Source organism: Formica exsecta, unplaced genomic scaffold (genome assembly GCF_003651465.1).
Source record: "Formica exsecta isolate Colony F162 unplaced genomic scaffold, ASM365146v1 scaffold138, whole genome shotgun sequence".
Classification (NCBI taxonomy): domain Eukaryota; kingdom Metazoa; phylum Arthropoda; class Insecta; order Hymenoptera; family Formicidae; genus Formica; species Formica exsecta.
In genome coordinates this window covers 1,994,992-2,008,929 of record NW_021848711.1, presented here as the reverse complement: position 1 = coordinate 2,008,929, position 13,938 = coordinate 1,994,992, and the positions used below count along the sequence as shown (strand labels likewise).

At 29.6% G+C, this 13,938-nt stretch overlaps 3 protein-coding genes across 3 annotated transcripts; all 3 read right to left on the bottom strand.

Annotated features, from left to right (window-relative positions):
• Window positions 1-59: 59 nt before the first annotated feature.
• LOC115246004 (cathepsin D-like) lies at window positions 60-1,059 on the bottom strand (the record flags this gene model as incomplete). The annotated part of the gene is made up of 3 exons (XM_029824548.1): window positions 1,056-1,059; window positions 389-507; window positions 60-259 (listed from the first exon to the last, which is right to left on the bottom strand). Coding segments are annotated over exons 1-3 (323 nt in total), but the record flags the coding sequence as incomplete, so codon positions are not given.
• A 3,274-nt stretch (window positions 1,060-4,333) lies between these two features.
• On the bottom strand, window positions 4,334-7,300 carry LOC115246051 (lysosomal aspartic protease-like). The gene is made up of 8 exons (XM_029824637.1): window positions 7,138-7,300; window positions 6,328-6,569; window positions 5,844-5,962; window positions 5,514-5,713; window positions 5,248-5,370; window positions 5,050-5,182; window positions 4,829-4,921; window positions 4,334-4,749 (listed from the first exon to the last, which is right to left on the bottom strand). Exons 1-8 carry the CDS (start codon window positions 7,203-7,205, stop codon window positions 4,603-4,605), a joined length of 1,125 nt encoding a protein of 374 aa, XP_029680497.1. The 5' UTR covers window positions 7,206-7,300; the 3' UTR covers window positions 4,334-4,602.
• Window positions 7,301-9,698: 2,398 nt separating this feature from the next.
• Window positions 9,699-13,022, bottom strand: LOC115246058 (lysosomal aspartic protease-like). The gene is made up of 8 exons (XM_029824644.1): window positions 12,849-13,022; window positions 12,040-12,281; window positions 11,102-11,220; window positions 10,773-10,972; window positions 10,602-10,724; window positions 10,401-10,536; window positions 10,177-10,272; window positions 9,699-10,097 (listed from the first exon to the last, which is right to left on the bottom strand). Exons 1-8 carry the CDS (start codon window positions 12,914-12,916, stop codon window positions 9,963-9,965), a joined length of 1,119 nt encoding a protein of 372 aa, XP_029680504.1. The 5' UTR covers window positions 12,917-13,022; the 3' UTR covers window positions 9,699-9,962.
• Between the last annotated feature and the right edge of the window lie 916 nt (window positions 13,023-13,938).

Here is a 13,938-nt window from a genome sequence, read left to right as displayed (position 1 = left end):
TTTTTTATTAAAAACATTTTTATAGATATGCGCTGTGCATATGAAAAGAAAATACAAACCGATTCAGATAGAAGCTAAAAACAGATTCTGGCACTAGGTTTTGTTGGACCATATTGTTGAAGACAGGCGTCACTCCATCGACGGCTATTGTGTTATAGCCCATACCCATGATACCGTCAAACTTCGAAAAAACGAACGATAAGCCCGGCTCTTTAATCGCTTCTCCGAATATTTGGTTTCGAACATTGAGGCCGGCAACCTATAAAAAATTATATTAATAATAAAATATCACGATGCACAATAATAACATGAATATACTTAAAAAGATGTTTAAAAACTATAATTGTAGTTGCAATTATATTGAATTATTTGATTAAGGATGACTCACAGTTACTACATCAGTAGATAAGAATCCAGACAGACTGCCACTGCCATATTGAATAGCAAACTGAGTACCATTTGGTCTATATGTGGTCGATTTGCTACTATCGTATTTATTATGAAGTACTGTAAAAAATAGTAAGTAATATCACAAGTTAGCAATATTAAAAAATATTCAAAAATAAAAAATAATTTTATTGATCCGAATAAAGAATGCTTATTTGAATTATCAAATATAGGTAAATGCATACATTCGCCGTTTTAACTCATGAATTATCTTTGCGTGTCAAAATTTATCTGTATCTTTAAAGAGTGAATGTGATAAATAGCAGAAATAAGTCTGTACATGTAAATTGTAAAGCTTGGTTTTGTGATATTTATATTATCAATAATTTAAATTTTTTAAATTGCATTTTTTCATCTCTTTTAAGGATTCTAAAAGATTATAATTGAAAATATAATTAGTAGATGGAGTAGAAAATTGTATAACATTTATAATATCTTTTTAAATGTATTTTTTTATTAAAAACATTTTTATAGATATGCGTTGTGCATATGAAAAGAAAATACAAACCGATTCAGATAGAAGCTGAAAACAGGTTGTGGCACTAAGTTTTGTTGGACCATATTGTTGAAAACAGGCGTCACTCCATCCTCGGATATCGAGGGATAACCCATACCCAAGATGCCGTCAAACTTCGAGAAAACGAACGTTAAGCCCGGCTCAGAGACCGCTTCTCCGAATGTTTGTCTTTGAACAGCGAGGCCGGCAACCTATAAAAAATTATATTAATAATAAAATATCGATGCACAATAATAACATAAAAATACTTAAAAAAATGTTTATAAACTACAATTGTAGTTACAGTTATATTGGATTATTTGATTAAGGATGACTCACATTTACTACATCAGTAGATAAGAATCCAGTCAGACTGCCAGTGCCATACCGAATAGCAAACGCAGTACCATTTGGTCTATATGTGCTGGATATGCTACTATCGTATTTATTATGAGTTACTGTAAAATATAGTAAGTAATATCACAAGTCGACACGATTACGATAACTTTGGCCCCCTATTTGAAAGGTAGTTTCTGAAGATATTTCTAACGAGGAACAAGGAAAAAATAGTAAAAAAAAATTCCGACCAATAGTTTTCGAGATATATCACTTTAAAGTATTCCCCCCCGTAGGAGGTGGGGGGCGGAACCCACTGCGTCCACGCATATACTTTACAATGCGAAGCGAGGTCAAGGTCATTGGGTCCGTTTTGTAACGTTTTATTATCATGTCCAATACTTTAAAGTGATATATCTCGAAAACTATTGGTCGGAAATTTTTTTTACTATTTTTCCCGTGTTCCTCGTCAAAAATGTCTTCAGAAACGACCTTTCAAAAGGGGGCCAAAGTTATCGTAATCACCCCCACAAGTCAGCAATATTAAAAAATTTTCAAAAATAAAAAATAATTTTATTGTTCCGAATAAAGAATGCTTATTTGAATTATCAATATATGTAAATGCATACATTCGCCGTTTTAACTCATGAGTTATCTTCACGTGTCAAAACTTCTATATCTTTAGAGAGTAAATGTGATAAATAGCAGAAATAAGTCTGTACATTTAAATTGTAAAGCTTGGTTTTGTGATGTCTATATTATCAATAATTTCAATTTTCTAAATTGTATTTTTTCATCTCTTTTAAGGATTCTAAAAGATTATAATTGAAAAATATAATTAGTAGATGGAGTAGAAAATTGTATAATCAATTTATATTTTATTTTTACTAACTTCATACAGTTTTTTATATCTTATAAATTCGTAGAAAAAATTCATTTATAAATATAGCTGAGAAAAATTAGATCCATTCCGAAGATAATGGAGATAGAGTTGTATAAGTTCTTATGTCATTAAATTCAATGTATCTATACATCACCGTCTTTATATTGTGTCCCCCTAAGAGACTATAAGCATCAATTCGTAGGGTAGTTTCAGCATGCGTGTTCAAAGAAAAATGTATATACAAAATGCAGTTAAAATCCAAAAGAGTAATGCAAGTATGATGGGAAATTATTCAATGCAACTTTAGTCAATGATGTTTCATTGAAGAAGTATGAAATAATAATATGTGCCTGAAGAACACGGAGTTTCATTTACTGTTTGCTTTTCGACAAGTTTATTTATTGCTCGATTATCCGGATCAGTGCAAAAGCCTTATGTCGCTGACAAGATAGATATGTATTTGCAAAAAATTCACTTTTCTTTATCTTAATAACATAGACACCTTCAATTAATTCATTTTATGCATTAAACACTTTTATTTTTTTCATATATATATATAGGGGAAAATAGGGTAAAACCAGGTACTTTTTTGGATTTGTCTTCCTACACAAAATCAGAGAATAAAAAAAATTTTGCTGACTATTAGTAATCTTTCGTAGACTTTAAACTATCAGAAAATGAGGCTAATTGCTGAAAAAAAAAATATTTGGTTACCAAGATAACAAGATTTTTTAGAGAAGTCAAAATACCCGGTTTTGCCCTACCGGTAGGGTAAAACCGGGTACCCATTTGAAAACATGTAAAATGATTTGTCTTCCTACACAAAATCAGAGAATAAAAAAAATTTTGCTGACTATTAGTAATCTTTCGTAGACTTTAAACTATCAGAAAATGAGGCTAATTGCTGAAAAAAAAAATATTTGGTTACCAAGGATAACAAGATTTTTTAGAGAAGTCAAAATACCCGGTTTTGCCCTACCGGTAGAGTAAAACCGGGTACCCATTTGAAAACATGTAAAATCTAACCATGCAATTACAAAATTTAAATTTATTTTAATCAAAATACAATATAAAGATGTATTCTATTGACAAAAATCACAAATAAAGATATTCTCTTGTTCGACATTGCTGCAAGACTTCCTTATTTAATTTTTTAATTTTAGGCATTACGAAAAGCTTTTTTTTTTTAGTGATTTCTTTTTCTGAGTGGTAGTTTTTGTTTCCAACAGCTTTTTGTAGGGAGACAAAGTCAGGATAACATTTATTCCTCTTTTGATTACATGAGATGTGTAGGTACCCGGTTTTGCACCAAAACAAGGAAAGTAACAAGCATGGCGGTTGTATATTCTGGCGTACAAAGTGACAATCAAAACTAGTGTAGATATACGTTCTAATATGTACAAAATATGCAATGCTGCATTTACCGAAGCAGATGCTCTGTGTAGAAAAAGTCCATAACGACTCGATTGTTGTCCCGATATCGATCTTTCTTGGCCCGAAAATATTGAACATCTCTCAAAAAAGAAATATTGTGTGCACGTGGGCACGGTTCATCTCAAAATAATGTTGGAATCAATCTACAACTAATAACACGAGTTAGCTAAAGATAGTAGCACTTATCACGAAGAAACAGAAGTACTCGGTTTGACCCGCCTACCCGATTTTACCCTATTTTCCCCTATATATAAGCACACGCTTCATTGTATATTACTATTTGCAAATTTTATTAGATTTTATTAAATTTATATAATAGCATATTTCTTAAAAATTGGGAACTATGGGACAATTTATGATACATAAATGTATTAGTTGTAATATGTAATATTCCGTAAATGTAATATTCTTTTTAATGCAATTTATTTTTCAAAAGAAAGACATATATTATAGCAAAAATTTTGTTTATTGTTAATGTAATTGTATTTTAAATGATCGCCATACAATATTTGACATAAAAATAATTGTTTCGAAATTTAAAGGATTAAATACCGTGAAGCTTGAATCATTAATGTGGAAAGATCTAGCGATTTTTTCCAAGAAAAAACTATAATTCCATGAGTGGAAATATATTATAAATTATTTTGTTTGATGAATGATTTTGCTTGCAAGTTCTTAACTGTGTGGAAGGTTAATATATAAAATCGAAATATTGGATACACAAAAAGATTATTTTATTTTTAACAGATTTATTTGTATTTGGATAATATATAATAGATATATCAAATTATATTGATGGAAGATTTCGCATATATCTTTATTTTAATTTTCGAATATATCACAAAAATATCCGTTTATAACAGTGCACCGCATGAATAATTATAATTAAAAATTACGAAACAATAAGCATCAAACGTTATAAAAGAAGATTTTTTTTCATTATTTGCGAGGTTGTCATTTATATCTAATATCTAACGGTATAACTTCAAAACAGAGCAATCGACATTTATTTCGACGGAGCAAATCCCACTTGGTTATTTCCCAGATCATACACGCTATAGTAAGGACGAAGAAATACATCACCCAGAATCCATAGATCTGAGTCAGATTCCTCGAAGCCGCTCATACATGTCGCGACGCCGTCTTCTACATCCTGCGAAAAATTAAATACACAATGCAAATACTTCATATTCTTAAATAATTTAAATCGAATTACAATCCATAATGCTTACTTGAAGAATATAATCGTCAGGAGTAAGATTATATGTTAGACCATTCAGAACAATACCAACTGTAGGCAACTGATTAATCGTACTACAATCCACCTTTGAACAAACGATAATATTAAATTACTAATTAGTCATTTAACAAAATATTAATATATATTCAGTAATATTTTATGATTTTTTTATAGAAAGGTATGCTATTGTGAAAAATATGATTGTTTACTTACGTTTCCATAATTATCAGTTCCAATTTGTTGGTTAATAACGTCGATAACGTCTGATGGTCCAACTATTAGTGAGGTACCCGTGTCAGCGATAGCTTGGTAGCTACCCGCGACGTTATTATCACCTACTGTGACACTACAGCGCAATAACGTTAAAATTTTGTTGGAACATAACCAATGTATTAAAAAAAAAAGACTTACCTATCCATAGTAAATTGCCAGTATCCTTTCTCAGTAACAGGAACGTATGCGAGCTCACCGACGTAATGATCGGGATCAGTACCACCCAATATCAATTCACCTACCTCGTCCGAAGAGTCATCTCTGCATAGATTATATATTTTCTAATTTTATTGTATAATATAAATATATTTTTGTTAAAATATATATATTTTAATAAAAATATATATTTTTATTAAAAACATTTTTATAGGTATGCGCTATTCATATGGAAAGAAAATACAAACCGATTCAGATAGAAGCTGAAAACAGGTTCTGGCACTAGGTTTTGTTGGACCATATTGTTGAAAACAGGTGTCACTCCATCCTCGGATATCGTGTCATAGCCCATACCCAAGATACCGTCAAACTTCGCATAAACAAACGTTGAGCCTGGTTCCTCAACCGCTTCTGCGAATGTTTGGTGTTGAACATTGAGGCCGGCAACCTATAAAAAATTATATTAATAATAAAATATCACGACGCACAATAATAACATGAAAATACTTAAAAAATGTTTATAAACTACAATTGTAGTTGCAATTATATTGGATTATTTGAATAACGATATGACTCACATTTACTACATCAGTAGATAAGAATCCAGTCAGACTGCCAGTGCCATACTGAATACCAAAATGCTCACCATTTGATTCATATGTGCTGGATTTGCTACTATCGTATCTACGATGTGATGCTGTGAAAAATAATAAGTAATATCACAAGTTAGCAGTACTAAAAAATTTTCAAAAAAAAAAAAAAATGTTATTGATCCGAATAAAGAATGTTTATTTGAATTATTAGATATATGTAAATGTATTCGTCATTATGTGCATATATAAATAATAAAATAATAAATAAATAATAATAACATATTCATATACTGAGTATTAATTAATTTGCACTCACTAAATACACAAAAATATTTCTTGATGAAAAATATTGAAAATTTTATAACCATTTTTAACTATTTTTATCTGCTTAAAACAAAGAAGAAAGTATAAAATAAGAAGTATATATTAATATATATATATATATATATATATATTAATATATACTTACAGCAAGCTTGATTATCAGATTGGCATTGTTGCGATGGCACCCAAAGATTTGAGGAACCAGTATCAAATAATACTGAAAAGTACTGCGGTGGAGTGCCGATACTGATATTACCATAGTATGACACATCTAGATAATCAGATAAATGTTCCGTTGCAGTATTATATTCAGCCAAAACTTGTTGCACGTCAAGACCAGCTTTCTTCAAAGCTTTTCGTATAGAATCCATCTTGTGCAATTTAATTCTTAAAATAATATAAAGATATTTTGTTACATGTATATATATAATTGAAAGAGTAAAGTCTTAAATTAAAACATTATAATTTAATAGGTTTGGAGTGTTAGTTAAAGATATCGTTTTATGTAATCTTAGATATCTAAAAACAAAAAGATAATTCAAAATTAGATGACTGTATTTACTAGAAATAGAGTATATGTATAGAGATAGCATCAAGTAAACAAATAAGGAAAAACTGCTCACCAATATTAGATTCATCTGCTTACAGGTCAGAAAATAGTTTAATATTAGAAATGCGATAAGAATACCGCTACAAGATAGACAAAAGTGTGTGCTTCACGAATTCATAAAGAATATTTTTTTCAAAAACATTCTACTTTTATCTTTTTTGATTAATAAATAAACACATACATTTTTGTAAAGAAATTTCGTCCAATTCTGATTGAAACGCAATCACATTTACGCAAGTTTTGTATCAATTTCAGGAAATCGGATGCGACAACAAAATGCATCGATCCCTACAAATTCGATATTTATCACGCCAATATATAATGCAATATGATATGTGTGCTTACCTCTGGATTTGTGCTTGCCCATCGCTCAGCACGAAGAGTGCCGCGGCCACCACGAGAAAGCGAAACATGTTTGCGAAATTTCTGGCGAATTTTCTTCTGCACTTTGTGAGTAGACGTACAAAAAATAAATTGTAGTCGACTACTAGAAGCTCTTGTTTCTCGATATGTAGCAGCGGCTATATATACGATTCACGTTCGAAATGCTTCCGGGTTCCTGTCGATCAAATCTAAAAATATCTTGTTTAGTATTTTCTTTAATTAGCACAATTTGTATTAAAATAAATTATTAATTGTGTGCGTGATTAATGAGAAAGAAGCGATAAGCGTTTCAAAAGAATACATTGTTTACGTCGACTAGACAGACAGTTATGTAACAATGAACTTTGCAAATGATATTGCTCGCAAGAATTGTAATTAGCAATAAGTTCATATCAACTGCTTTCACAATAAAGTATCGCGCTGTTCAACGTTAAAGCTTAATTATGCATAAATTATATAAAAATTGTTGATGACATGCAAACTTCGTCGGTTGGCGATAAAAAAAATTAAATTTTTTTAAAAATCAGAACCTATGTGGATAAATATTAATAAAATCGATGATGAGGAACATACAACATGATATGATACTTTTTTAAAATTTAATAATGATACTTGTCTCGGCTAGGGACTCAGCTGATTATTCAGCGATAACTATCAACAATACTTATCGTTATTTTGAAAAATTCTTATTTTAAGTTTTCTTTTTTATTTATGCAAACAAAAAACTGTCCACTCGTTTTTTAATCATTTTTTGTCTTTATAAATATATGCTCTTGCCCTCTTACCAATCTTATCGAAATATTGCTTGTTTCCCACGCGACTTCGAATTAGAAATGCGAACGATGTTTTGAAATAAATCAATGTTTCAAAAGTAGATTAAAGGAAAAAAGATCAAAATGTATTAATTATATCTAAAAAATATACATATATAAAAGCGTCGATTAATCGTCTTATTTTATTTGTAAATAAAAAATTTATTTTTTAATGTAAAATCTTTAAATATATATTATTTATTTTGCAATTTATATTTTATTTTTACTAACTTCATACAGTTTTTTATATCTTATAAATTCGTAGAAAAAATTCATTCACAAATATAGCTAAAAAAAAATTAGGTCCATTTCGAAGATTATGGAGATAGGGTTGTATAAGTTCTTATGTCGTTAAATTCAATGTATCTACATATACATCACCGCCTTTAATATTGTCTCCCTCTGATAGACTATAAGCATCAATTCGCAGGATAGTTTCAGCATGCGCGTTAAAAAAAAAATGTATATACGAAATGCAATTAAAATCCAAAAAAGTAATGCGAGTATAATGGGAAATTATTCAATGCAACTTTAGTCAATAATGTCTCATTGAAGAAGCATGAAATAATAATATGTGCCTGAAGAGCACGGAGTTTCGTTCACTATTTGCCTTCCGACAAGTTTATTTATTGCTCAATTATTCGGATCATTGCAAAAGCCTTATGCTGACAAGATAGATACGTATTTGCAAAAAAACTCATTTTTCTTTATTTTAATAACATAGACATCTTCAATTAATTCATTTTATGCATTAAAAACTTATTTTTTTCATATATTGCAACTGTCCACCTCTTTGGATTGCGACGCACTAAGTGGAGACCCTCTGGGATCTGTACCGCAGTGTCTATCGACGTCTCCTACAACAATACAAGTTTTAAATGTGTATTCCACTCCGAGACTAGACATTGACAATGTACCACAAAACTTACCTGCTGCTTTGTTAGTGGGGGAAGATGCTATGGTGAGTACTGAAAGTGAAGCAGAAGATAGTGATATACAAATTGATGTGTGACATAGTATTTAAATGAACATTGCAAAAGTGATAACAGATACCTGTGGTAACAGAGTATGGCGAGTGCGCCTCTAAGTAGAAAAGGACGCATCGTGTAAATAGCTTAATTGATACTGATCTGCATTGAAAATTATAAGAATCAAAAATATGCAATTACAAATTTGCAATGGTAATAGTAAACATATATATATGTATGTATGTATGTATGTGTGTATGTATATATTTATATGTATATATAAGCACACGTTTCATTATATATTACTATTTGCAAATTTTATTGGATGATATTAAATTTATATAATAGCATATTTCTTACAAATTAGGAACTATGGGACAATTTATAATGCATAAATATATTAGCTGTAATATTCTTTTCAATGCAATTTATCTTTAAAGAGAAAGACATATTATAGTAAGAATTTTGTTTATTGTTAATGTAATTGTATTTTAAATGACTGCCATACAATATTTGACATAAATATGGTTGTTTCAAAATTTAAAGGCTTAAATACCGTGAAGTTTGAATCATTAATATGGAAAGATCTAGCGATTTTCTCCAAGAGAAAACTATAACTACATGAGTGGAAATATATTATAAATTACTTTGTTTGATGAATGTTTGCAAGTTCTTAACTGTGTGGAAGATTAATATATAAAATCGAAATATTGGATACACAAAAAGATTATTTTATTTTTAACATATTTATTTGTATTTGGACAATATATAATAGATACATCAAATTATATTGATGGAAAATTTCGCATATATCTTTATTTTAATTTTTGAATATATCACAAAAATATCCGTTTATAACAGTGCACCGCATAAATAATTATAATTAAAAATTACGAAACAATAAGCATTAAATGTTATAAAAAAAGAATTTTTTTTTCATTTTTTGCAAGGTTGTCATTTATATCTAATGTCTAACGGTATAACTTCAAAACAGGGCAATTGACATTTATTTCGACTGAGCAAATCCCACTTGGTTATTTCCCTGATCATACACGCTATAGTAACGACGAAGAAATACATCGCCCAGAATCCATAGCGATGAGTCAGATCCTGAGAAGCCGCTTATACATGTTCCTTGATCCTGCGAAAAATTAAATACACAATGCGAATATTTCATATTCTTAAATAATTTAAACCAAATTACAATTCATAATACTTACTTGAATAATATAATAGTCAGGAGTAAGACCTAAGTATGTTCCACTATTCACAATAAAACTAATTGTAGGCAAATTAGAAAGCTGACTGCAGTCCACCTTGAAATAAAAAAGAATATCAAATTATTGATTAGTCATTTAACAAAATATTAATATATATTTAGTAACATTTTATGATTTTTTTATAGAAAGGTATGCTATTGTGAAAAATATGATTGTTTACTTACGTTTCCATTACTATCAGCTCCAATTTTTTGGTTAATAACGTCGATAATGTCTGATGGTCCAACTATTAGTGAGGTACCCGTGTCAGCGATAGCTTGGTAGCCAGCCACGACCATGTATTTATCACCTACTTTGACACTACAGCGCAATAACGTTAAAATTTTGTTGGAACATAACCAGTGTAATTAAAAAAAAAGACATACCCATCCAGAGCAAATTGCCAGTATCCTTGTTGAGTAACAGGAACGTATGTGATCTCACCGACGTAATGATCAGGATCAGTACCACCAAATATCAATTCACCTACCTCGGCCGAAGAGTCATCTCTACATTTTTATAGATATGTACTGTGCATATGGAAAAAAAATACGAACTGATTCAGATAGAAGCTAAAAATAGGTTGTTCTACTAGGCCTTGTTGGACCATGTTGTAGAAGACAGGCGTCACTCCATCTTCGGATATCGTGTCATAGCCCAAACCCAAGATACCGTCAAATTGCGCATAAACGAACGTTGAGCCAGGCTCAGAGGTTGCTTCTGCGAATGTTTGGTGTTGAACATTGAGGCCGGCAACCTGTAAAAAAAAATAGTATTAATAATAAAATCTTACGACGCACGATAATAACATGAAAATGGTTATAAAATGTTTATAAATTACGGTTGTAGTGATTGTATTGGATTAGTTTGATTAACGATGACTCACATTTACTACATCAGTAGATAAGAATCCAGACAGACTGCCAGTGCCATACTGAATAGCAAACGGTTTACCATTTGCTTCATATGTGGTCGATTTGCTACTATCGTATCTATGATGTAATGCTGTAAAAAATAATAAGTAATATCACAAGTTAGCAGTATCAAAAAATTTTCAAAAATAAAAAAAAATGTTATTGATCCGAATAAAGAATGCTTATTTGAATTATTAGATATTATTAGCAAACGAATTCGTCGTTTTAACTTTTGAATTATCTTTGCGTGTCAAAACTTATCTGTATCTTCAGAACGTGAGCGTGATAAATAGCAGAAATAAGTCTGTGCATGCAAATTGTAAAGCTTGGTTTTGCGATATTTATATTATCAATAATTTTCATTTTTAGAATTGCACTTGTTCATCTCTTTTAAAGATTCTAAAAGATTATATGTAAAAAATATAATTATTAAATAGAATAGAATTTCATAACATTTATAACATTTTTTCTTTACTGCATTGGTTTGATATTAATTATTCCAAAAAATTCAGATTTTCTTTAATATTTGTAAGCAATAATTAATATTATTAAATACAATATGCGCATTTATAAATAATAAAATATTACATAAATAGTAATATATTCATATACTGACAAAGTGTTAATTAATTCGCATTTACTAACAATAAGTACACATAACGATATTTCTTGATGAAAAATATCGAAAAGTGTATAATCATTTTTAACTATTTTTACCTGTTTAAAACAAAGAAGGAAGTATGAAATAAGTTTTTTCTCGATTCACCTTTTGTTAAACGAACATTCATTCGTGAGCCACGCAGTTCAAAATATATTGCTATGTACTTATGGGCCCAAATTAATTATTACCCTGTATATGCATATATATATATATATATATATATATATATATATATTAATATATACTTACCGCAAGCTTGATTATCAGATTGGCATTTTTGCGATGGCACCCAAAGATTTGAGGAACCAGTATCAAATATTACTGTAAAGGTTTGCGGTGGAGTTCCGATACTGATTTGACCATAGTACTCCATGTCTAGATAATTGGTCAAACCTTCCGCTCCTGTATTATCTTCGGCTAAAATTTGTTGCACGTCAAGACCAGCTTTCTTCAAAGCTTTTCGTATAGAATCCATCTTGTGCAATTTAATTCTTAAAATAATATAAAGATATTTTGTTACATGTATATATATAATTGAAAGAGTAAAGTCTTAAATTAAAACATTATAATTTAATAGGTTTGGAGTGTTAGTTAAAGATATCGTTTTATGTAATCTTAGATATCTAAAAACAAAAAGATAATTCAAAATTAGATGACTGTATTTACTAGAAATAGAGTATATGTATAGAGATTGCGTCAAGTAAACAAATAAGAAAAAACTGCTCACCAATATTTAATTCATCTGCTTACACGTCAGAAAATAATTTACTATTAGAAATGCGATAAGAATACCGCTATAAGATAGACAAAAGTATATGCTTCACGAATCCATAGAGAATATTTTTTCAAAAACATTCTACTTTTATCTTTTTTGATTAATAAACAAACACATACATTTTCGTAAAGAAATTTCGTCCAATTCTGATTAAAACGCAATCACATTTACGCAGGTTTTGTATCGATTTCAGGAAATCAGATGCGACAATGAAATGCATCGATCCTTATAAATTCGATATTTATCACGCCAATATATAATGCAATATGATGTGTATGCTTACCTCTGGATTTTTGTTTGGCCATCGATCAGCACGAAAAGTGCCGCGGCCACCACGAGAAAACGAAACATGTTTGCGAAATTTCTTCTGCACTTTGTGAGTGGACGTACAAAAAATAAATTGTAGTCGACTACTAGAAGCTCTTGTTTATTGACATATAGCAGCGACTGTATATACGATTCACGTTCGAAATGCTTCCGGATTTCTATCGATCAATCAAATCTAAAAATATCTTGTTTAGTATTTCCTTTAATTAGCACAATTTGCATTGAAATAAATTATTAAATGTGTGCGTGATTAATGAGGAAGAAGCGATCAGCGTTTCTAAATAATACATTGTTTATGTTGACTAGACAGACAGCCATGTAACAATGAATTTTGCAAATGACATATTGCTCGCAAGAATTGTAATTAACAATAAGTTCATATCAGCTGCTTTCATAGTAAAGTATCGCGATGTTCAACATTAAAGCTTAATTATGCATAAATTATGCAAAAATTGTTGATGACATGCTAATTTTGTCGGTTGGCGATAAAAAAAGATTGAATTTTTTTTCTTATCGAGAACTATCCAAATAATTTTAGAAAAAATTGATGATAAAGAAGAACATAACACGTGATGTGGCATGTTTGTTTTACTTCGATTAATTTTTGTTCCGATTTGGAATACAGCTGAGCCACGCTTTTTTGAAAAATTTTAGTTATTTTACATTTTCTTTTTTATTTATTTAAGTAAAATTGTACACTCATTTTCTTTTTTAATCATTTTTGTCTACATATGTATCTCTTATATGTATACATAAAACTTATATAACACTTTTATATATTTATACTATGTATAATATGAATTTGATAACTATTATTATATTTGTGAAAATATATTATGTTATAAATTACTTTGTTTGATAAATGCTTTTGCAGGTTTTTAAAAACGTAATTAGAGATATGCACGGTTTTCGAATACGTACGAGGATCCCGTAATTATTAAATTTGCTATGAGAACAATTGTGTTGTTATATGGTAATTATATAAGAGCAATATTTAATACTAATTTTTTTTTAATCCAAGCTTGTACAAAACTTAATAATCCACA

Bases quoted from the DNA above. Each gene is read 5' to 3' on its own strand.
- LOC115246051 (XM_029824637.1), bottom strand. From the start codon at position 7,205: ATGTTTCGCTTTCTCGTGGTGGCCGCGGCACTCTTCGTGCTGAGCGAT. The intron at 5,371-5,513 runs GTTTGTATTTTC...TAATCTATGCAG, and splicing joins TTCAGCTTCTATCTGAATCG to AGATGACTCTTCGGACGAGG. The intron at 4,922-5,049 runs GTAAGTAAACAA...GTTTGTTCAAAG, and splicing joins GAACTGATAATTATGGAAAC to GTGGATTGTAGTACGATTAA.
- LOC115246058 (XM_029824644.1), bottom strand. From the start codon at position 12,916: ATGTTTCGTTTTCTCGTGGTGGCCGCGGCACTTTTCGTGCTGATCGAT. The intron at 12,282-12,848 runs GTAAGCATACAC...TATTATTTTAAG, and splicing joins GGCCAAACAAAAATCCAGAG to AATTAAATTGCACAAGATGG. The intron at 10,725-10,772 runs GTTCGTATTTTT...ATAAAAATGTAG, and splicing joins TTTAGCTTCTATCTGAATCA to AGATGACTCTTCGGCCGAGG.